General features: G+C 40.1%; 1 protein-coding gene across 4 annotated transcripts in view; it reads left to right on the top strand.

Moving 5' to 3' along the window:
• DIAPH3 (diaphanous related formin 3) overlaps window positions 1–25,678 on the top strand; it is a 481,747-nt gene that overhangs the window by 270,107 nt on the left and 185,962 nt on the right. For all 4 annotated transcript variants that reach the window (XM_039507674.1, XM_039507681.1, XM_039507691.1 and 1 more), the window contains 2 exons: window positions 8,732–8,971; window positions 18,933–19,062. In XM_039507674.1, the coding sequence (XP_039363608.1) occupies window positions 8,732–8,971; window positions 18,933–19,062 (370 nt within the window). The remainder of the gene's footprint in view (window positions 1–8,731; window positions 8,972–18,932; window positions 19,063–25,678) is intronic.

Genomic DNA, 25,678 nt, shown 5'->3' with positions numbered 1-25,678 from the left:
ACACTTTAAGAGGTGTGGACTTTGGCATAAACATAGGTATTATATAGGAGGAATGTCTACTGAATAATCTTTCCACATCTGCCTCTGTGGCAAGGATGTTTCCTATTGGTATTCGGTTACTGCACAGATAGACGCCATAGAATAAATTAGGCATAATAAAACTACTAGAGAAAAAATACTTTGAAATTAAGTGGGTCATTTTTTTGATTTACATAAGAAGTGGGGAAATGAGTCACCTATTATGTATAAACACACATAATCCAGTCTTTCAGGCATTGAAGCCAGTGGACATTTTGCTTGTACAACTGTTGCAGAATTGAGCCTTTAAATTGGTAGCTTTATCAGACACTCTGATTATTTTTTTGCCATTTTTGATGGATTTTTAACAGAACTATGTTGATTTTAGTAGCAGTTAAAATGTTAAAACTAGCCATTTCAGATCCAAGACCACATTTTAACCAGATATTATTCAATCCATAAAACAAATACATATTTTGTGACATATTTTGTCAAATGCATTGCAATATTTAGGAAAATTTATAGTATTTTTTAAAATCAATTTTATTTACTAAATAAGCCAGAAATTGTCCCCCACAAACAGTCAAGTTATTTAAAAATAAAGAAGAAAAGTCAAAATTACTTAAAGCTGATTTTTTTTTTTTTTAATTAGAGACCGGGATAGTGATGTCTTAGGAAGAGAGTATTGGGGATAATGGTTGAAATTCTTTTATACTGTCCTAAAGGGAGATTAATCAAGATGTGATGCCTATATTGGTTTTTAAAAGTCATTTGAGGAGACCTTGTGCAAGTGCCTCTGTTTGGAGAGAAGGGGAACCCTGACAGGTTCCTTGAATTTCAATTGCTCTTAAATATCCTTGCTTCTGGTAACTTGCTTTATTAGAAGAAGTCAGAATAACTTTGTAGTCGGAGGAGATATAAAGTTACAAATATAATGTGTAAGAAATGTTAAATCACTTTTATTTTTCTCATAAATTAATGAAAGGAAAAAAAAATCAAGTCTGAATGGAAGGTTCTGATGGTAGTGATTGCAGTGGTGAGGTATATGTGCAATTGCAGTAGTTTTATCAGAGAGTTTTATTTTGCCTGGGGCCATACAAACACAATTGAATTAAAACTATGATACCTAAAACTTAATATCCTTGTTAAAATGCCATAATATGGAACAATTGATATGAATGAAAGTACAGAACAATAAATACCAAATAAAACAAAAAATGCACAGTGTCTAACACACATCTTAATTAAAACTTCCTCCAAGCATACAAATGGAAATAACTCTATCTACACAATATATTTATTAAACTATTGAGTATGAAATAGTAGTTGGCACCACATGTTATTTATGCTGAAAACAACGAGTCCTGGTAGTATCTTAACACAATTACCTCAGCAGACATTTCCTAGAATCTTTAGTTTTTCATGCATGTAATGTGTAGTATTGCTTTACTATTGTAAGAGAATAACCTCATTTAGGCGCATGAGCAGAGGACTGTAAAACAATGGCATTGTAATCCTGGTTTGTCCACGGCCACTTGCAGAAAGGGATTTTCTGCAGGAAAATATCACAGGAGTGTTTAAAATGCAAAAATTTTGAGTCACTAAAAATGCAGAAAAGGCAGAAGTGTTCACCAAATATTTCTGTGCTGTATTTGGGGAAAAACAGATGATATAGTCTCATCGTATGATTATGATAACTCTTTCCAATCCATTGGTATCGCCGGAGGATGTTAGAAGCTACCAATGTTAGATATTTTTAAATCAGCATGTCCAAATAACTAGTTTTCAAGAGTTTTAAAAGAGCTGTCGGAGGAGCTCACTGGACTGCTAATGTTGATTTTCAATAAGTCTTGGCACACTGGGAAAGTTCCAGAAGACTGGAAGAAAGCTTATGTTGTGTCAGTTTTTTAAAATGGTAAATAAGATGACCCAGGAAATGATAGGCCTGTCAGCCTGACATCCCAGGCAAGATAATGGCATGTTTGATATGGGATTAGATTAATAAAGAATTAGAGGAGAATAACATAATTAATGCAAATCAATATGGGTTTATGGACATGGATCCTATCTAACTAACTTGGTATCTTCTTTGATGAGATTTAAAGGTTTGGTTCATAAAAGTAATAGTGTTAATGTAATATAGCTAGACTTCTGTAAGGTGTTTGACCTGGTACTGCATTTTGATTTAAAAACTAGACCTATATAAAATTAACATAGCGCACATTAAATTGATTAAAAACATGGCTAACCGATAGTTCTCAAAATGTAATTATAAATGAGGAATAGTCAGCAAGCGGATCTGTTTCCAGCGAGGTCCCTCAGATATCAGTTCTTGGCCCTATACTTTTTAACATCTTTATCAATAACCTGGAGGATAATACAAAATCATCACTGACAAAGTTTGCAGATGATACAAAAATTGAGGGAGTGGTAAATAACAGAGGACAGGTCACTGATTCACAGCGATTTAGATTGCTTTGTAAACAGGTTGCAGATAATAAATATGCATTTTAATATGGCTAAATGCAAATGTGTACAGCTTGGAACAAAGTAGAACGTGGGCCATACTTACAGGAGTGCAGGGATTCTATTGTAGGGGAAGGAGTGATGCTGAGAAAGATTTGGCGGTTGTGGTGAATAATCACTTGAACATGAGCGCCTTGTGTGATGTTGTGGCCAAAAAAGCTAATGCAGTGCTGGGATATGTAAACAAGGTAATCTTGAGTAGAAGTAGAGAGATTAGTTTACCTCTTTCTCTGGCACTGCTGCTAAAATACTGTGTCCAGTTGTGGTGTCCACAATTCAAGAAGGATGTTGTCAAACTGAAGAGGGACAAGGTGGGTGAAATAATCTTTTATGGCCCAACTTTTGTTCGTGAGAGAGAAACAAGCTTTTGAGCTACACAGAGCTCTTATATTCTGGGACCGACACTGCCACAACAATGCCTACAAATTATAGACAGTTCAGAGAAGAGCAACGGGAATTATTAGAACATTAAAAAAACTTGCCATATAATGATCGACTCAAGGAGTGTCTACATAAGGAACAAATATTTCAAAATGTGTTAGTCGATCTAGCAGAGAAAGGTGTAACATATTCTAATGGCTGGAAACTGAAACTAGATAAATTCAGACTGGAAATGAGGCATACATTTTTGACAGTGTGGGTAGTTAACTATTGGAACAATTTCCAAGTCTCACGGTGGATTATTCATCACTGACAATTTGTAATCAAGATTGAATGCTGTTTCTCTAAAAGATATGTTGAAATTATTTTGAGGGACGTTCTGTTGGCCTGTGCTGTACGAGATGTCAGACTAGATGATCACAACTGGCTTTTCTGGTCTTTGAATTAAATAAACCTGTGACAAAATATTTTTTTTAAAGTTCTTTGAAGATGAAAAGTTTTGTTTTGTATGTTTGGTAGTATTTATATACAATAGTGACTAGGTAAGAGTCTATTTGTTTTTATCAAATAAAGGAACCATTTTAAAGGGATTTGTTACTTCTGTTTCTTCTGTTGATTGTTAATTATTAAAAACAAACAAAAAAACCTTTCATGCCTGGATGAATTTTTTCTGTGTGCAGATGATTTTGTAAAATGAAAAAATCCACTGAGGTGTTTTTGAAAAGGAAAGAGAAATAGATTTATGGTTCCAGAACATTTTGTGCATTTCTACAAAAATATTGTTGAACAAATGGATTTTGCCAATGTTTAGTCTATACATGGGGTTCTCAAACTATGGGGCATGCCTCCCTTTGGAGACCAGGGAATGTGTCAAGGGACTCACGAGCTGTGTGCTTTCTTTTTTTTAAGAGCTCTGGCTGTCTGCCCCGGTGGCTGGGGCTCGTGCAGAAGGGCCGTGTACATCCGGGAGGCAAGGATAAATGGGCGCTAAGTCTGCTGTGAAAAGTGTTATTGACAAATATCACTGTTCACATTGCCACCTTTTATTTCTATGCTGCTGCGCTGCAGCACTGCCTTCAGAGTTTGGTGGTGGTATATGTAGTTGTGTATGGGAAGGGGGGGCGTAACAGACACAAAGAAGAGTGATCCGATCAAATAAATTTGAGAACCACTGATCTAGACAATTGCCTTTAGATATTTTCATTAAGTAATTTAAGTTATCTGAGAATCTGAGGTTCATTAAGTAATTTTGCATGTGTGGGTTTTACTGCATCTGGAGTTGTAACATCATTTGAAATGAATGGAGCTGACATATTGGTTTGTTAGTTCTGGTGATTTGATAGTACGCCATTCTATTGCTTCCTGAGACAAGATGAAATCATATGAAAATATGTGGCTAATTTAAATAGAATTTTTGTATTAAATCTTTGAGCTAAAAGAGAGACAGTTTATTTTGAAATCACTGGAAAATTTCTGATTTATTTAGGCTTACTCTAGGTTTGATAGAAAAGCTCAATTTAAACTTGCATTGTACTTCTAACACATCTGGTTTGAATCACAATTCAATTGAAAAGTTTTTAATTGAAATTGTATCCTGTTCAGATTGTCAACAGAAGAATACATTTATTCAAAATCTAAACCAATTCTAAAATAACTATTTATTAGAGCTCAAACTAATAAGAAATATGGGGATTCCTATTTAAGGATCAGAATCTTATCAGTGGAGCATGTCCCCTAACTTTTTTTTTTTGGTAATACTGTGACTGGATATTAAGCCAATGTTCAACTGAAAGTTTCAGTAATTGTATAAGTTTTTGAAACAAAATCTTAAAATTATTTTGTGCAGTTGTTAGTTTGAAGCATCTTGTACTCCAGGCCAGCATAGATAATGACTTTAACTACCAGCAACAGGAGCAGTAAAATTTGGAGAGTGGAAAAATGTGCATATAGAGAAGCTAGTCATTGTCATGAACATGAGTTGAAGGAGGTTGTTCCAAACATACGAGTTGGTGTGGAAAAAAGCATGAAAATTGTATTGGGAGGAGCAAACCAGTGGGGCAGTTAGTTACCATAAGTGGAGTGGAGAGGAGTTTGGGGGAACATAAGTAGGGAGGGGGCAGAGTAATGCAGAAGCATGGACAGAAAGCTTTTACTTGATGTAGTGGAGGAGAGGAAGGCAGGGTTTATGTTGTCAGATCAGGTAAAGTGGATATCTTAGGGCATGGCTACACTTGCAGATGTAGAACCAGCCTTCGTAGAGCATAGTAGGGAAAGCACTGCAGTCTGTCCACACTGACAGCTTCAAGTGCATTGGCGTGGCCACATTTGCGGCACTTGGAGCAGCATTGGGAGTGGTGCATTATAGGTAGCTATTCCAGCATGCAAGTGACTGTGAGGTTCTTTTCAAGTGGGGTGGTGGTGGGATGGAGTGTGACAAGGAGTGTGTTGTGAGAATGTAGGGGGAGAGAGAGTGGGTTTTTGGGGGGCTGAGAGTATGTCAGCATGCTGTCTTGTAAGTTCAGACAGCAGCAGACCTCCCCCTCCCACCATCTCTCTCTCTCTCACACACACACACACACACACACACACACACACACACACACACACACACACACACACACACACACACACACACACACACACACACACACACACACAGCATTCCACTCTAATGGTTGCTTTGTCTCGGAGCAGATAAGCAACCAGCTGTCAGAAACAGAGCTTTCAAAGGGCATATCCGCATTCCTACGGTGATTCAAAACCATGTCAAGAGTGGTCACTTGACTTAAGGGGATTATGGGATGTTTCTGGAGGCTGATGAGAGCTCAGTAATGCAACACCTCATCCACACTGATGCCCAGGTGTTGTAGCCAAGGCACAGCAAATGTTATTCCTCTCACCAAGGTGGAGTACCAGGATCGCTCTAGCTGTGGAGTCAGAGCGCTCTATGTGCCTTGCCAGTGTGAACGAGGAGTGAGCTAAGGCACCTGGGGCTGCTTTAATGTGCACTAACTCGCAAGTGTAGCCAAGCCCTTAGTGTCTAGGTTTTGTCTGGCTAGAAGGGGGGCAGTGTAGATGTCAGGGAGCCCTTACTGGGTGAGGTTACAGGTAATCAAAACTTGAGATATTGAGGAGCTTGACTAGAATTTTACTTTGAATATCAGAGAGGAAATATTGGACTCCATAAATATTAAACCAGAAGCAGCAACAGAATTTGGACATGATCCAGATGTCTGGGTTCAGAGAAAAGAAGGGTTTAAAGATGATCCCCTGGAGAGTGGAGAGTGGCCCATGGGGCTGCTTCCATCCTGAGACCTAAACACAACTTATGTTGGAGGATGAGCTGCCTCCTGGGAGCCATAACTATTCTACCAAAGGGAGTTGGAGGGTGAAGCACCTAGCCGAGAGCCTTCATAGTCCTTCCTGAAATATTTCTGGAACTTGACATTTGGGGTGATTTATTCCTGGACATCTGCAATGACCTTTGTCAGAGTTCACACTGGACAAGGACCAAGCAAATAGACCTTCAGGCACCATGTGAGTCAGGAATTGTTCTCTGTTGGACATGCTTTGCTTAAGAGACTTTGCCAGCTGACTGTCAGTAAGGCAGCTTTGTTGGGTGGTGGTGGTTGTGAATAGGAGGGCCAGGAAATTGGAGCAGACAGGAAGGGAGAATAGATTAATCAGGATATGAGACGTTATGGAAATACCTCCTTGGAGATATCTCACTGACCTCAATGGGGTTTGACCAGGCTGGAAAATTGTGACATAACTTTAAAATCCCTCATCCTGTACAACATGAAGAAAGCAACGTGTTGTGTATACTATACAGCTGTTAGTGTTTTCTAAGGTGAACATTGTTTGTCTAATTATATTGCACCTATCACTGTGGTGTTTGTACATGTACTGAATTATATAAGCCAATTCTATATTTGTGTTCCATGTTTAAGATGTTTTCCAAATTACTTGGGTTTTTTACAAGTTGCATTAAGCACTGACAGAAACAAACACATTAATTTTTCAGGACAAATATTTAAATATCTTGAGCTATACAAATATATGTGAGCTGCTTTTTATTTCTTTGTAACTACTGTGTGTGTCCATCAGACCAAATCAATTCGCTACACCCAATATTTTGTTGTCATGGTATTTATCCAAAAGAGATTCTGTGAGGTATCATGTTAAAACTAATGGCACACTGGTTATAAATATTATTATAAAATGCATGTGTTAATGTTATATGTGAAGTTATGAGTTCCCTCTTTGTGATGTTACTACAACATGTTTAAAACCAGTCAGCCTAGCCTAGGTACAGGTGGCAAACAGGTCTGTCTTGGACAGTGGAATGTGGGTTCCCCCCAGTTTACAGATGAGCAGTAAACAAAGCCTTCAAGCTAACCCAGCTAGGGGTTATCCTGATCCTGAATTTGAGAGACAGAAAATTATCATGGCTCCTGCACCTCAGGGACACCCAGGAGACTGAATCCCCAGGAGGCCCTCCTGACTTGTAAGACCAGAACAAACCCTCTGGGGATATAAGGAACAGAGACACTACATCTTTACCTTTCACCTTAGGAGACAAAAGAACCAAACATTTTGGTTGCTGTGATGGATCCTGGCCAGTAAAAGTTGAAAAGGAGACTGTGAATGAGAGAACAAAGTCTGCGTCTTGTTAGATTAAGTTTTAGTCTTTTAGATGCATATTTTGTTGTTGTTGTAACCATTCCTATATCCCTTTTACTTGGTATCACTTCATCCATGTTTTTTTGTTAATAAACTTGATTTACTTTTCTTTATAAATCATTGTAAAGCATCAGTTTAAGTTCAGTAAAGTGTGTGTGTGTCTAGAAAGCTAACAGGTTGGAGTGTTTACTGTCTTTGGAGAGGGAGCAAACTTAACACTTTCTCTATAAGGGTCCAGTGAGAGGCACTGGTCTATGAAAGCCATTTGTCTTGTTTTATATTGGACAGTCTATTTTTGGTTTTGATTTTGATTTGTCCTCCATCTGGTACTGGCACATGGTTTTGTCCAGTATCAGACAGCAGATGCCATTTTGAATAGTCTGCTGCTCCGCTCCCACTGGCATGATCTGCGTGCGCGGTCAGGCCAGTGGAGTGGGGGGGGGTGTACTCTTCAAAATGGCATCCCCTTTGCAGAGTGACCTCTTACTCACAGCATATACGAGGTCATGCAGGTGGGGGAACGTCCACTCCATTCCCAGAAGTGCAAGAATGTCTGGTATTCTGGCAACTTGAGTGGCCACCCTAGCCTAGTCCCTGCAATAGGACAAGTTTGGGGCTGGAATGGTTATAAGGTCAGACTGGAAGGAGTAACCAGCTTGGGTAAACCTGGATGAGGCTTGAGGGCTTGCTGGCAGGATGTTGGGGTCAGAGCTCTGGACCCAGCTGCACAGTCACAAGGCTCCCAGGGACACCCAAGCTAGGTGGTGACCAAACCCCTTACTGGTCTGGGTAAACCCCCCAAACTTCCCACTCGGTCATAAACTTGGATTAGTTTTACAGGATTTAATGTACAAATTGACAAATTTGATATAGGACAAAACTATCTTTTATTGCTTATACGTACTAGTTGTTATGATGGGGAAAAACAGGTTTTATTATCAACCACAAGCCGGGATTTCAATTGTAGTCCCTCTTTCATTCATCCATTTTGCTATTAGTTATAGGAGATACATTGCTTTTCAAGCCTGTCACACCAATAAATCATCCCAGATTATATGCATTAGTTCAGTATGAAAGTATAGCATGAATTTTAAAGGAAATCTTCTATTTTCTTTTCAATCAGATGAGCAATGTGAAGAGACTACAGACACGGCTCAGTGCTATTCTCTTTAAGCTTCAGTTTGAGGAACAGGTGAACAACATCAAACCTGACATCATGGCTGTCAGTGCTGCCTGTGAAGAGATAAAGAAGAGCAAAAGCTTTAGCAAGTTGCTGGAACTAGTGTTGCTAATAGGAAACTACATGAATGCAGGTTCTCGGAATGCACAGACCTTTGGATTTAACCTCAGCTCTCTATGTAAAGTGAGTTTAAAATATTATACATGCTGAGTTCTTAAAATGCATTCACTTTTTCTTGTCATTATGACACTACTTAAATCCCTTGTTTGAATCCTCCCTCTCCAATAATTAGATTTTTTAAATGTTCTTTTATACCTTTCAGTTCATATAGTCCATTTCTAGGAGTACTTGGTAGTCTGAGTTAAACATAACTAATCTGTTTTACATCAAATATAAGATAGAATTACATCTGTTGAGATTGATTTGCACTTTAAGAAGTTTAAGTTTCTATTTTTGTCATAGAGTAAAACAGACTGAATAAAATTACATATTGTATGGGCCATATTACTGTCATTGTATTAACATTATAATCTTGTCTGAAGTGTGAATATTTTTGAAGTTTACTGTATTCTGAGGTATTTTACTTATAATTATGAAACATTTATTTTTGCATATGTTTTCAATATGAAACTTAAGAACATAAGAAAGGCCGTACCGGGTCAGACCAAAGGTCCATCTAGCCCAGTATCCGTTTACCGACAGTGGCCAATGCCAGGTGCCCCAGAGGGAGTGAATCTAACAGGCAATGATCAAGTGATCTCTCTCCTGCCATCCATCTCCATCCTCTGACGAACAGAGGCTAGGGACACCATTCTTACCCATTCTGGCTAATAGCCATTTATGGACTTAGCCACCATGAATTTATCCAGTCCCCTTTTAAACATTGTTATAGTCCTAGCCTTCACAACCTCCTCAGGTAAGGACTTCCACAAGTTGACTGTGCGCTGCGTGAAGAAGAACTTCCTTTTATTTGTTTTAAACCTGCTGCCTGTTAATTTGATTCGGTGACCCCTAGTTCTTGTATTATGGTAAATAACTTTTCCTTATCCACTTTCTCAACATCACTCATGATTTTATATACCTCTATCATGTCCCCCCTTAGTCTTCTCTTTTCCAAGCTGAAGAGTCCTAGCCTCTTTAATCTTTCCTCGTATGGGACCCTCTCTAAACCCCTAATCATTTTAGTTGCCCTTTTCTGAACCTTTTCTAGTGCTAGAATATCTTTTTTGAGGTGAGGAGACCACATCTGTACACAGTATTCGAGATGTGGGCGTACCATGGATTTATATAAGGGCAATAATATATTCTCAGTCTTATTCTCTATCCCCTTTTTAATTATTCCTAACATCCTGTTTGCTTTTTTGACCGCCTCTGCACACTGCGTGGACATCTTCAGAGAACTATCCACGATGACGCCAAGATCTTTTTCCTGAATCGTTGTAGCTAAATTAGCCCCCATCATGTTGTATGTATAGTTGGGGTTATTTTTTCCAATGTGCATTACTTTACATTTATCCACATTAAATTTCATTTGCCATTTTGTTGCCCAATCACTTAGTTTTGTGAGATCTTTTTGAAGTTCTTCACAATCTGCTTTGGTCTTAACTATCTTGAGAAGTTTAGTATCATCTGCAAACTTGGCCACCTCACTGTTTACCCCTTTCTCCAGCTCATTTATGAATAAGTTGAATAGGATTGGTCCGAGGAGTGACCCTTGGGGAACACCACTAGTTACCCCTCTCCATTCTGAGAATTTACCATTAATTCCTACCCTTTGTTCCCTGTCCTTTAACCAGTTCTCAATCCATGAAAGGACCTTCCCTTTTATCCCATGACAGCTTAATTTACATAAGAGCCTTTGGTGAGGGACCTTGTCAAAGGCTTTCTGGAAATCCAAGTACACTATGTCCACCGGATCCCCCTTGTCCACATGTTTGTTGACCCCTTCAAAGAATTCTAATAGATTAGTAAGACACGATTTCCCTTTACAGAAACCATGTTGACTATTGCTCAAGAGTTTGTCTGTCTATGTGTCTGACAATTTTATTCTTTACTATTGTTTCAACTAATTTGCCCGGTACCGACGTTAGACTTACCGGTCTGTAATTGCCGGGATCACCCCTAGAGCCCTTTTTAAATATTGGCGTTACATTAGCTAACTTCCAGTCATTGGGTACCGAAGCCGATTTAAAGGACAGGTTACAAACCTTAGTTAATAGTTCCGCAACTTCACATTTGAGTTCTTTCAGAACTCTTGGGTGAATGCCATCTGGTCCCAGTGACTTGTTAATGTTGAGTTTATCAATTAATTCCAAAACCTCCTCTAGTGACACTTCAATCTCTGACAGTTCCTCAGAGTTGTCACCTACAAAAGCCAGCTCAGGTTTGGGAATCTCCCTAACATCCTCAGCCGTGAAGACTGAAGCAAAGAATCCATTTAGTTTCTCCGCAATGACTTTATCGTCTTTAAGTGCTCCTTTTGTATTTTGATCATCAAGGGGGCCCCACTGGTTGTTTAGCAGGCTTCCTGCTTCTGATGTACTTAAAAACATTTTGTTATTACCTTTATTCTCCTTTATGGAAGTTGTTCTTTGGTTATTTAGCCAGTTTCATCACTTGTCCATTATTATTTATTTATACAATTTTCCCCACCCTCCCATTCCCCCCAAAAACAACAACCCTGCAAGGTAGTTTAATGGACAAATATGTGCCCTACCCCCAAAGCATTTATAGTACAGATTAGTTTCTATCACAGTTACTTACTTTCTAAACCTGATTACTCCCAGGGTAATTCATTCTGTTCATAATCCCTGTGTGATGTCACTGCAAAGTCTAAGAAAAAGGCTGCAAAACACTTTATACCCTACATGGAGAAAGAAAACGATTTTTATGATCAAAAAAATAATTTGTTATATCTTCCTTACCTTTCTAAGCTTCAGTCTGGTATTTAACATGATGCATCTCAAAAATGTGTTGTTTTCTTCCCATAGGTGAGATAACTTGGCTTTTTGGTATTACTCCTGCTGCTTGTGATGCTGAATAAGCCCTCTTAAAGGCAGTCCTCCTTTGATAGTAGGCTCTGTTACTAGGAGGATACATTTGGCTCTCTCTCTCTCTCTCTTTCTCTCTCTGCTTCCAGTGCTGCTTCCATTTTTCTTTCATCACTATTCTCTTCTCTTGCACGCTTTTTAAATCACCCATTGTTAATCTCTCTTAAGGCCTTGTTTACATTGGAATATTATTTTTTATTGTTTTAAAATACATACTAATTGACAAGTTGTTAAATGTGGAGTGTAGATAAGCATGTTAGCATAGTGTCATCTAGTCGTAGTTAACCCTAGTATATCAGCAATGTTAAACATGATACCTCTACACTAAGACTTAAATCATGTTTAACATTGTGTTGGTTAGCACAGTGTAATTTTTCATTGTATACAAGGCCTAAGGCAGTGGCTCTCAAACTTTTTTTACTGGTGACCCCTTTCACATAGCAAACCTCTGAGTGTGGACCCCCCCCCCTTATAAATATATATATTTATACACCATTATAAATGCTGGAGGCAAAAGCGGGGTTTGAGATGGAGGTTGACAGCTCGTGAACCCCACGTAATAAGCTCGCGACCCCCTGAGAGGTCCCAACCCCCTGTTTGAGAACCCCTGGCCTTAAGGCATTAGTGTCCATTTCATTGAATTACTGTTCCTCCTCCGATTCTTTGTTCCTTTTTGCATTACTGATGTTTAATAGTTCCCAACAGCTCTTTGTGTCTAATCCTGGCAGTGTTTTTCACATTTTATATTAATATAACTTACTATTTATCTCCAAAGTTCACCATCTGTTGTGGGGTGAATTAGTTGATGTTTGAGTGCTGATTTCCCAGGAATTATTCTGCAGCCTGAAATGAACCCTCGTTTAAACTATCCCAAAATTACAGTGCAACTCCATCCACATTATAGCTTAATTACCAATTTCCCTGTAGCTTAGTTCGTGTAAGGACTTTCATTATAACCCATGGGTCTCACATGAACTCTTTAATCTACCTGTTTGTTTTACTGAAGAGGAAACTGCTCAGATGATTGATTCTAGAGCCCAGGAGAAGGTGGAAGATCTTGAGACTGATGGAGCTTTGCTGAAGAGAATCTGCACTTTATGATTGAGATCTCCAGAGGCTATATGTCCAAACAAGCAAGAGACTCGGTAGTGGAGAAAAAGTTAGGAGAATGTTCTACCCAGGAAATGAGATACAAGTGCTTTCCCATGGATCCTAATATATTATAAACAACATTAAAAAGCTTACAGTTGATGGGAAGCTCCTTATTCCTGAGGTATTATATATGCAAAATACAGAATCCCTAAGGATTATTTGGAATATTGTGGTACAGTGTGCAGGACAGAACCTGCAGTCACCCTAGAGTTTGAAAAGAACTCTACTTCTTAGTAGTATTTAAGGAAGCCAATGAGAGAAACCTGGAGTCACCTGTCAAAAATAGCCATGCACTGCTCCTTGCCAACTACATCATAGTCAGGTCTGCCATTTCTGATTATTCCAAGATCTTAAGGATTTGGGTGTTAAACACAATAGAGAATCCACATGATGACAGGTATTTTTTGTAAAATGCAGTCTGAGACTACTTTTTCCTGTCATCCTCACTGGTGACCAACACTAAAGGCAGAAAGGCGGTATGGTTTAGGTGCCCTTAGGAATATGATGTGTCAGCCAAGCAGGAACTGACTGCCATATCCTTCAAAAGCCAGAATTTGTCTGGGGGCCTCTGGATGAAGTATTCTATACATCAGAATCCCATAAATCTTAGTGTCTTTAAACTTTTCCTCCTAGTTGTAACAGTTTAATTGCTAACGTGCACAGACAGTTTTTATTTTTCTTTAATCTGAATAAAAAACCCAAACTGGAGAAGAAAAATAAAACAAAAAAAACTTTGTATAGTCCTAAAAACTGGTTTTATATAAAGTTTTCTAAACCAGGCATGTCTCAAGTTTTTTTAATATTAAATCATGTGAGGCATTCATCTACAATAAGTAAAATAAACTTTCCATACAAAAAATTTAGTCTGATACTCACTTTTGGTTTTGGAAAACCTTTCATGTATCTGTGCTGAGTTTGGTAAATTGTTTAAAACCTAAGTTGTTGCCGCTGCTATCTTAAACAGTCATGTTTCCACAATCATAGCTCTATCCAGCTGTTGTAATTCTACTGTATAGGGAGAGTATATATGATATATGAAAGCTTCAGTACTAGGATGATTTTAGCAACCAAAATCTTAGAAATTGCTGGAGTATGAGATTAATGCTTTACTACATTTTGAAAATTGAGACTGCAAAAGATTTTAGAGCTTATTTACCCCTTCACATAACACAAGAGCCATGGGTTACCCAATGAAATTAATAGGCAGAAGGTTTAAAACAAAAGAATGTACTTGTTGTTCTCCAAACTCCAGTGCCTGCCAGAGTTGCTCTGCCTATTAATGAAGCATTGTTAGAAACAGCCAAGGTATTTTGACAGACAACGTCTCCTGACACCAACTGCTAAAACAACTGAGCAATGTTACCAAGTTCCCTCCTATGGATGCATACGATTCTTGTCCCACCCAACATCTGGCTCTCTGATCATTACTGCAGCTAATTAAGAAAGACGGCAGGGTTGGTTCAAGGCTTCACTAAAGTAAAAGGTGCCCAACAAGTTGGATTTGTATGGTAGGAAAATGTATTCACAGTATGAATACATCATTTGGGATTCCACATCTAAATTTTCTGATAAGCTCCTTGATGATACTCAAGAGCAATTCAAAGCCTTGGTTCTCGGGAGGTCATCTTGTAGTGAGGATGTCCCTCCAAGCTGCTTTGATGTCGTTGACTCAGAGATGGCAGCAGCAGACACTTATGGAGGCAATTGTGGCCCCTGTCTTCTGGAATTCCTGCAGAAGTGCATCAAATCAAGGATTTGCCACTTGAGGGATCTAATCTCTTTCCAGATAAAAATGATGAGGTCTTGCGTTCCCTTAAAGACTTTCAGGTCACACTTTTTACTCACTCATGTTTTATATGCTGAACCAAGGAGGAAACGTAGCAGGCTATAACAGCAGCAGAGACAGTCGTACTATCCACTAAGGCAGCCTCATGCCTCTAAGAGACAGCACAAACCACGTAGGAAGAGACCCCCCTCCTGCTACTGCTTCTGCTTTGTACCTCACATTTCAGCAGCACCCACCTCTGGCTAAGCAGCCTATATGTCTGCTTCCCCAAGAGTGGCAGACCAGTTGTGCTCAATCTTCCTTGCCCCCCCCCTCTGACCTACCCCCCACTTTTGGGGACAGATTGTCCCATTTCTTCAGTTCTAGAAGAACATACATAAACAACAGACCAGTGAGTCCCAAGCACCGTGGGACTGTTTTTAAGGATACAGTTCACCTTTCCCCTGTCCCTTTTCAGGGACCCATCTCACAAAGTATGCATGCATGCAAGAGGTGCAAACTCTTCTGTGTCTCAGAGTTATAGAGGATGTTCTCAAAACTGGGGAGGACATTTTTATTCCAATACTTGCTCCATATCCAAGAGAAAAGGGGGTCTGAAGCTAATTCTAGACCTGTGGAAGCTAAAAACCTTCATCAAGATAATTTTTTGCAGTGTTTCTGTGGCTTCTAGTCCTCCCTTAGATCCCAATGACTGGTATGCTGCTCTCGATTTACAGGATGCCTACTTTCATGTAGTGATCCATCCCACTCACAGAATATCTCAGTTTCACGTAGTAGACCTCTGCTACCAATATACTTTTCCCTCCTATGGTCAGTCATCTGTCTGAAGAGTATTTACAAAGTACATGACAGAAGTGGTGGCTCACCTCAGAAGAATCAGCAAGCAGGTATTCCCCTGTTTACATGACTAGTTGATCCTCAGCGACTCCAGTCAGCAAGTAGAACATAGCATCCAGCAAATCTCCACTCACTATTTGCTCAACAAGACCTGATAATAAACAAGACAAACTGATTCTGTCCCCCTGTTCAAAGAATCAAGTTCACTGGGGTGATCCTCAAGTTCACCGGGGCATCCTCTTTTTCCTATGCAATAGTCTGCAATCCCACCCAAGGACAACATGAGATCTTGTGTGTGGTTGGCACACATGGCATTCTACATGTATGTGACTTAGCATGCTGGACTTCACCAGAGATATATGGTTGAAGTATGTGTATCATCCAATCAAAACCCCTCTGGACTTGTTGATTCACATACTTTCCAAGGGTCTGTCCTCATTAGGGAGTATTATTCTTTCATCCTCTCCTGTCAAAAACTTCCACTATGGATGTATCTGCTTCAGGGTGTGATTTGTATATATAGCAGTTTTGCGGATTCAAGCATTATGGACTGAACAGAAATCATCTCTGAAGATAAACATTCTAGAGCAGGGGTCGGCAGCCTTTCAGAAGTGGTGTGCCGAGTCTTCATTTATTCACTCTAATTTAAGGTTTCTCGTGCCAGTAATACATGTTAATATTCTTAGAAGGTCTCTTTCTATAAGTCTATAATATATAACTAAATTATTGTTGTATGTAAAGTAAATAAGGTTTTTAAAATGTTTAAGAAGCTTCATTTAAAATTAAATTAAAATGCAGAGCCCTCCAGACCAGTGGCCAGGATCCAGGCAGCATGAGTGCCACTGAAAATCAGCTCGCGTGCCGCCTTCGGCACCCGTGCCATAGATTGCCTACCCCTGTTCTAGAGCTTCAAGCCATATACTGGGCATATCAAGGCTTCATAATTCACATCAGGAGTCAGATGATCTAAGTCCTGCTGGACAACCCTGAATAAGCAAGATCCAACCTAAAGTATCAGGAAGCAATCAAGTTTTGGAATTTTTGCATCAAAAATGGAATCCTGCTTATGGCCTTTCATCTTACAGGGTTGCAGAAATTCTCTCAGACCATCTTAGCAGAAGGTTCCTGGAAGATCACAAATGGTGGTTGAACAAAAACATTGTTAGGTTCATATTCCAGTCATGAAGGGATGCCAGCATAACCCTTTTTGCCAGAAGGCAGAACGGAACAGAAAGTGCCATCAGTTTTGTTCCAGAGCAAGTCACAGTCCTGGTTTCTCTCACAGACGCATCCCTGTTATCCTATGGGTCAAATCTGATATATGCATTTCCACTCATTCCAAAAGTGATTGTGATGTGAAACAAGACTATGGTTTTAGTAAAGGGAAATCATGTCTCACCAATCTACTAGAATTCTTTGAGGGGGTCAACAAGCATGGGATCCAGTGGATATAGTGTACTTAGATTTTCAGAAAGCTTTTGACAAGGTCCCTCACCAAAGGCTCTTACACAAAGTAAGCTGCCACGGGATAAGAGGGAAGGCTCTCTCATGGATTTGTAACTGGTTAAAATATAGAAAACAAAGGGTAGGTATAAACGGTCAGTTTTCAGAAGGGGAGAGGTAAATAGTGGTGTCCCTCAGGGGTCTGTTCTGGGACCAGTCCTATTCAACATATTAATAAATGATCTGGGAAAAGAGGTTAGGTGGCAAAATTTGCAGATGATACAAAATTACTAAAGAGAGTTAAGACCCAGGCAGACTGCGAAGAGCTACAAAAAGATCTCTCAAAACTGGGTGACTGGGCAACAAAATGGCAGATGAAATTTAATGTTGGTAAATGCAAAGTAATGCACATTGGAAAACATAATTCCAACTATAAATATAAAATGCCGGGGTCTAAATTAGCTGTCATCACTCAAGAAAGAGATCTTCGAGTCATTGTGGATCGTTCTCTGAAAACATCCAATCAATATGCAGCAGCAGTCAAAAAAAGTGAACAGAATACTGGGAATCATTAAGAAAGGGGTAGATAATAAGACAGAAAATATCATGTTGCCTCTGTATAAATCCATGATACGCCCACATCTTGAATACTATGTACAGATGTGGTCTCACCATCTCAAAAAAGATGTATTGGAATTGGAAAAGTTTCAGAAAAGGGCAACAAAAATTATTAGGGTTATGGAACAGCTTTCATATGAGGAGAGATTAATAAGACTGGGACGTTTCAGCTTGGAAAAGAGAGCTAAGGGGCGATATGATTGAGATCTATAAAATCATGACTGGTTTAGAGAAAGTATATAAGGATGTGTTGTTTACTACTTCTCATAACACAAGAACTAGGGGTCACCAAATGAAATTAATGGGTAGCAGGTTAAAACAAATAAAAGGAAGTATTTCTTCACACAATGCACAGTCAACCTCTGGAACTCCTTGCCAGAGCATGTTGTGAAGGCCAAGACCATAACAGAGTTCAAAAAAGAACTAGATAAATTAATGGAGGATAGGTCCATCAATGGCTATTAGCCAGGATGAGCAGGAATGGTGTCCCTAGCCTCTGTTTGCCAAAATCTGGGAATGAGCAATGGGATGGCTCACTTAATGATTACCTGTTCTGTTCATTCGCTCTGGGGCACTTGGCATTGGCCTGTTGGAAGACAGGATACTGGTCTTAGATGGACCTTTGGTCTGACCCAGTAGGGCCATTCTTATGTTCTTATGTAAATAGCCAATGTGGAGCAGTATTTTTATATATAATTGTTCAACATTGGAAATAAGTTTGTTATTGGAATCTCGTTCTTTTCATTTAAAAAAGAATACAAACATCTTCGTAACTGCATACCATTCTTGTGCTTTAATATATTGCATCCCTTGCATTTCTGGAGTCATGTAAATACAGCTTAATTTTTTTGACCTTCATATTTCAAAATTTAGAATACTCCTTTACTTTTCATTGGAAAAAGATCAAATATTTGGTAGATAAGTGTGAAACTGGTCAGTATTTAGAATCTGCTTTAAATTTTAACCAACCAAAATAAATCAACAAAAACAGCGAATCAATCATGTTACGTTTTGCTTACATAAAGCTGCATTGGTTTAACAGCTTGGCTCTTATCTTCATAACATTCACAGTTGTTAGAGTACATTGAATGTAAGAATAATTCGAAGCATTCTCATTTCCTATATATATATATATATATATATATACACACACACACACACACTCAATGTACTCTAACAACTGTGAATGTATGTGTGTGTGTGTGTGTGTATGTGTATATATATATATATATATAAAATTTATTTTTTACTTCTCTAGTTAAAGGACACAAAGTCAGCAGATCAGAAAACAACTTTGCTCCATTTTCTGGTTGAAATATGTGAAGAGAAGTATCCTGATGTCCTGAATTTTATTGAAGATTTGCACCATTTAGACAAAGCTAGTAAAGGTTTGTATTATTAAATGAAAATTTTAATTTTGATGGCATTTTGATGTCTATAACAAGTTAAATTTATTTTAATTTAAAGCTAACATGAAATAGCGCACTTAATAATCTGATGTGTATATACTATGTAGGTCAATCGGTTGACTCACTGTGACCCTCCACGTAGCCCTTCTCTCTCTAGGGCCAGGGTTACAGTCTGCTGAGCCCTTTTCATCATAGGCTGCAAGGAGGTTGGTGAGAGAACTCCCACAGTCTCTGTTCAGCCTCCTGTCCTGACAGGGACCTGACTTCCCCTTCCAGGAGCTGTTCCTGTAGTGGTGGGTTGGGGGGAACCCAGGCCCGCCCTCTACTCCAGGTTCCAGCCCAGGGACCCTAATGGTAGCAGTTGTTGGCAGCCAGCCTTTCACTGCCAGAGTTGCTACATTTCCCTGGGCCACTTCCCCACAGTTCTCCTGCTTCTCCCTTCTTCACTCTTACCTTAGGGCTCCTTTAACGATGGTTTGAGGGTGTCTTCAGTAACCAGCCCTTCAGCTGCACTTCCTCTCCCCTGGTTCCCTGGCTCTCCTCTGCCTGACTGGAGTGAGCCCTTTTTATAGTATCAGCAGGGCCTTAATTACAGTCAGGTGGTCACATTAACTGAATGGCCTCACCTGACTCTTTACAGGTTAATTAGAGTCAGGTGTTCTCATTAGCCTGGAGCAGCCCCTGCTCTGGTCAGTCAGGGAACAGAAAACTGTTAATCCAGTGGCCAGTATATCTGCCTTCTGCTATTCTGCTGTACCCAACTGGCCTGGGTCTATCACAATGTTTTGTTTTACAAATTATTTATACATTTATTAATGATGTTACTTTTAGTATTGAGTCCCTAGTAGCTGGAGGAATTATTAATTTATCCATGCTTTACTTTTGTGCATAAATAGTGATGTTGCATGTTCTTAGGGAAGCATCCATGCTTTCACCATAGGAAAACTGTGTAGTATATTGTGGTGATACTTGTGGTATATTGTGCAACTACCTGGAATATTTATTTTTATTATATTTCATCAGACTTTATTTATTGACACATAAATAATTCATCTTGTTATGATAAAGACCATATTTGTCAAGCTTATAGACTGCATTTGCCTCTGTCTTAGAGGAGTTTAAATAGCCACAGCCACACATTGTATTACAGTATTACTGAAAGAAAAGGGCAGAAGGAGCAGACTGAGTGTAATGGATTACTCTGTGCCTGTATGTATCTATATCAATCTGCAAACTCCATTCTGTTTTGTGAATGCCATTTTGATTGCAGCCTGTGCAGCACCCTTCACTTTTGCAGCATAATCTCTATCCTGGGCTGAGACAAGAAATCCTTACACCTACCAGAACGGCTAACAATGGGAAAGCCATGAAGAGTCCTCAACCTGGATTGTCTGCCATTCAAATGGGTTCACTCTAGAATAGGCTGGCTGCACTCCAGAGGAACTAGTTTTCCCATTTTGGAATCCAGGATGGATTGGATGGTGTTCATACATTCATTTTGGGGAACTAATGAGTTGTTCTGAATTATGGTACTTTTTATCTCCATAGGATCTCTCATGTTAAATTCCAGTGGTGCTATTCTGCTATCTCTTAGTGTTCAGAGTACACGTACAGTTTCTGGGAGAGAAAGTGTCCAAAGTTTTCAAATAAGAGTGTCTATAATTAAGGTTCTAAAATTTTATTTGGGCCGCCAAATATAAATGACGTGATTTTTCATAAGTGCTAGGCACCTGCACATCTTAATGAAGTCAGTGGGGACTGCAACTGTTTAGCACCTTTGAAAATTGGGCCACTTTTATTTAAGTGCCTAAATATGATTTTAGGAGCCTAAGTAGTAGGCACTAGGCTAGAAAGCTTTTGCAAATGAGTTTGAACTACATTGTCACCAATATGCTACGCAGTTCTATATTTTTTTTTTAAATCAAATCCAGATGTTGGATTTTGCTTATTCCTTCCAATGCTGGTGGACGTAGGGATGGATGAGGACTGACCTAGCTAAAATTAATCCACAAAAGAAGGAAGTGATGCTGTAAACTGGGTGATGGTTGTGTCATATACAATGAGTGCTTGTCAAACTTTTGTCAATTAAGTCAACAGCATGGGAGTCATCCTTGATTCATCACTGTGTGACTCACCTCTTTAGTGTGGCATATCTCTATTAGGCTATTTTGCTAATGCTCCATACTTTGTGATAGATAACTGTTTGCTTCTGGGTGTAATTCAACTTGTTGATTATGATCTTTAGTGCTTATGGCCTCTCAGGCTGGTTAAAACCTTCTGGTTTTTTAATTGTTTCACATCTTTTTTGTATTGTGTTGCAAAGGCTGATGTTTTGTTTTTGTTTTCTTAAAAAAACCCTCTGAATGCTGTAGGAGTGTTGATTTACAATTAATTTGACTGGCAAAGTCGTCTGATGATGGTGTTCAGATGGTACTTAGTTACATGGTGACAGACTGAGTTTTGTGTGTCAGGAATACAAATTATAAGAGGGAGATTATATTATATATGCTGGTTTCCCAGATTTTCAATCTGAATCTGTGTCTCAGCAGCCAGTTCATTTTTCTTCCTTCAGTTGCACCCAGGCACTATCTAGTAATTTTACGTGATTGGTGACTATTTCTCCCAGCCAATCAAATTCCTTTGCTAGTTGCTTTGCCCGCTGCATCGGTGTTGTGCTTTCTTTCCCCCTACTCAGTTTTATTCCATTGCCATCTCTTAAAGCAGCGGTTCTCAAATGTCATGGCACCGCGACCCCTTTCTGACAACAAAAATTACTTCATGACCCCAGGAGGAGGGACCGAAGCCTGAGCCTTGCCACCCCACGTGAGGGTGGGAAGATATTCAAAGACCGAGCTCCGCCACCCCTGGTAGGAGGGCCAAAGCCCAAGGGCTTCATCTCCAGGCAGGGGGCCTGTAACCTGAGCCCCGACACTCAGGGCTGGAGCCCTCGGGCTTCAGCTTCGGCCCCAGTGTTGGGGCTTGGGCTTCAGTCCCGGGCCCCAAAAAGTCTAAGCCAACCCTGGCGACCTCATTAAAACAGGGTTGCAACCCACTTGAGGTCAACCCACAGTTTGAGAAACACTGTCTTAAAAGAACAATTGTAGGTGTGTTCGTTCTCTTCCCTCCCCAGGTTATATCAGTTTTTAGTTTTTTAAATACATCCCAGATCATTGTGGAATTTATAAGTATAATTCTTCAAGCTATTAACCTAGGGCACACGACTTATGAGGAGATGCTGAGGAAACTGTGCTTATTTAGTTTGCAGAAGAGAAGAATGAGGAGGGATTTGATAGCTGCCTTCAACTACCTGAAGGGGGGTTCCAAAAAGAATGGAGCTAGGCTGTTCTCAGTGGTGGCAGATGACAGAACAAGGAGTAACGGTCTCAAGTGGCAGTGGGCGAGGTTTAGATTGGATATTAGGAAAAACTATTTTACTAGGAGGGCGGTGAAGCACTGGAATGGGTTACCTAGGGAGGTGGTGGAATCTTGATCCGTAGAGGTTTTTAAGTCCCGGCTTGACCAAGTCCTGACTGAGATGATTTAGTTGGTGTTGGTCCTGCTTTGAGCCGGGGGTTGGACTTGATGAGCTCCTGAGGTCTCTTCCAGCCCTGATCTTCTATGAGTCTTTGATTGCTCGTTGTCAAGAAGATCCCATTCACCTGCTACAGAATTTGCAAGAGCCTCTAAACTGTCCTTGACCACATTCTCTTGAAGAGAGAGGGAGGAAGGAGGAAAGATCCATGATAGGGAGAGAGGAAATTTAAATGACAGATGAATTTGTTGTTCATCTGTCTAGAATGGGACACAAACCTTTTTTCTTATTTGGTACTAGGAAATAAGAGTAAACCCCACTGTCCTAGATCTCCAGAGGTACTTTTTCCCACTGCTCCAAGATGTAGAACAGAGTTGTGACATTTCCCTGGTGCTATCTGGACCAGTGATCTGCTAGGTCACTCCAATCCTCGACTCTGGGAGCCAGCCTTACTCTGCTCTGCTGTGAGAATCCTCACTCCCGGGTTGTTCTTGCACAGCCTCTAGCATCTAAGCTGCTCCCAGCTATGTGATTGAGCACTTTTGGCCAGCCGCTGCTTGGATTGTGCAACCAAATGACACTAGACAATATCTCTGGTCCCAGACACAACCCTAGGAACCTCCACCTTGCAGTGTCCAGTTATGCCCACTGGATGCTGCAAGCTTGTGAGTTTGTAATTTAACAAAGAAATTGATATGTACCAGGCTTGTTATCCCAAGGGGAGTCTCTGACACACTTCAAACCAAACGCACTGCTTCAGGTAGAAAAAAACAAACAAATTTATTAACTATGAAAGATTTTAAGTGATTATAAGGGAAAACACAAGAAGTCAAATTTGGTCAAATGAAATAAAATCAAAACACATTCTAAGCTGATCGTAACACTTCCAGTGCCCTTACAAACTTAGATGCTTCTCACCACAGGCTGGCTGTTTGCCCTTCAGCCAGGCTCTCCCCTTAGATCAGCGCTTCAGTTGCTTGGTGATGATGTCTGTAGATGGAGATGGAAGAGAGAGAGCATGGCAAATGTCCCTCCCTTTTCTTATGTTCTTTCTTCCCTCTTGGCTTTGCCCCCCCACCCTTCAGAGTCAGGTGGGCATTACCTCAAAGTAGTCCCACACTGACCTAGGGAAGGGGGGTGACTCACTCAAGAGTCAAACAGATCCTTTGTTGCTGCCTAGGCCAGTGTCCTTTTGTTCCTGTGAGGCTGGGTTGGGTTTGTCCCATACATGCCCTGATGAGGTGTGAACTGCCCCTCTGCTCCTGGAGAGTTTTGCCTGGGCTTGTTTTAAGCCGTGAGGACACATTTCCAGCCTCATAACTATATACATGAAATTACAACCTATAACATTACTATAACAACTATGCTCAGTGCATCACGAGCCTTCCGAAGACACCCGACATGACAAACTTTGCATTGGATACCACACAATCCTATTATAAGGATGAACGGGGGGTTCAGGGGGTTCCCCTGAGATACAGAGTGTCACACCAAGATGTAGAACAGAGTGTATCCCCTTTCTTAGTATTATCTCATGAGAGAGGCCCCAGAAGAGTGATGAAAGAGGCAGGAAAGAAATGGATAGATTATTCTTTGTTCAAGATCTCCAGGCCTGCAGACTCCTTCAGCCTATCATGTGGTGCCATCAATCTAGGGTGACCAGATTTTATAGTGACAGTCCCACTTCTGGGGTCTTGTTCTTATATAGGCTCCTATTACCCCCCACCCTGTCCCGATTTTTCACACTTGGTCTGGTCATCCTACGTCAATCAGACTGGGATAGACTCTGTTCTGCATCTTGGTGTGACATTCTTAGTTTAGGTTGTCAGGAGACTCTCTGCTGCAAACTAGGTCTCTTACCTCCCAGCATCAAAGCTGCCTGAGTTAGCACCAAAGTGCTTGTCTGGAAGGCATTTCTGCAAGGCAGCATTTCCCAAAGGGCCCAGAATTGAAAGACTTTATTAAGTTACATTGCAAATATCTTACCTATCCTAAGAACAATAATGTCATCTTTGCTTGATGATGCTGTCAGTCCAACTGTTCCAACTCTAACTATGGGTTTTCCAGGAGCTCCCCAGATGAATGGCCCATACCCTGCAAATTCCAGTGGAAATAGTACAAGAGAAGTAACACAACTTCTTGTCATCCCTTATTCATTGGTACCTGGTAATTGACAATATCAATAATTAAAGGCAGATTGGAACCAGCATCAGACCTATGGTTGACCCCAGCATCAATGGTTCTCACTTCAAAGATAGCTAGGAGCTACCAAGACCCTTTGAAGGGGTTTGAGTATTTCTGTAATCACCACACTAGATATCTGGTAGCTGCAGCTGTTCATGAAAGGCCTAAACAATAGGGACCAAAACACCACCATAGGATAAGAGACATTCAGAAAGAATCTATCCCTTTGGCTGTAAGGCCTATTCCTTGACTAGTTTACAGATGCATGATTCAGCTACCAAACTACCAATGCTCCTGGTTAAATATGACTTCCTAAACTGGAACAGAGCATCACTGTTTATCGAGAGACTCCCTCAGGCACATAGGGAAGAACTTAAGGCTTTGGTGGTTATGGGGCAATTGGTAGCTTTCACCTCCCTACAAGCAGTGGTAGACACCTTGGACATGGCAGCACGTTCCATGGCAAACTTGATTGCTTTGCTCATGGCATCTTGGTAGCACTCACCAGGTATTCCAAAGAAAGTTCAAACAACAGTCAAGGACCTATCCTTGGAACTGTGATCTTTTCAATACCCATACTTGCTAGGCTCTGCATATATTAAAGGACTATTGAGCCACCTTATGCTCTTCGGGGATGTACCCCCCCGGCCACCTAGAGAATACCACACTGACCTCAGAATTATCCCAGGCAGAGGCAAATCTCCTATTACTATTATGGCCCACAAAGATAATCAGAGCCTCCAAAAAAGAGGCAGAGGTTCTAGAGAAGGCTCAGTGCCTCTTCCTCTTCCACACACCTTACATTAACTTCTGTCAGCAGGTGAGACAGTGCTGCTGAGAGCCACATAGAACAGCAGGAACTATTTTCTTATTTCCCCT

The sequence above is a fragment of the Mauremys reevesii genome, linkage group 1 (genome assembly GCF_016161935.1).
Source record: "Mauremys reevesii isolate NIE-2019 linkage group 1, ASM1616193v1, whole genome shotgun sequence".
Lineage (NCBI taxonomy): Eukaryota > Metazoa > Chordata > Testudines > Geoemydidae > Mauremys > Mauremys reevesii.
Note: the sequence above shows the minus strand (reverse complement) of the source record. Positions and strands in the feature narration are given on the sequence as shown.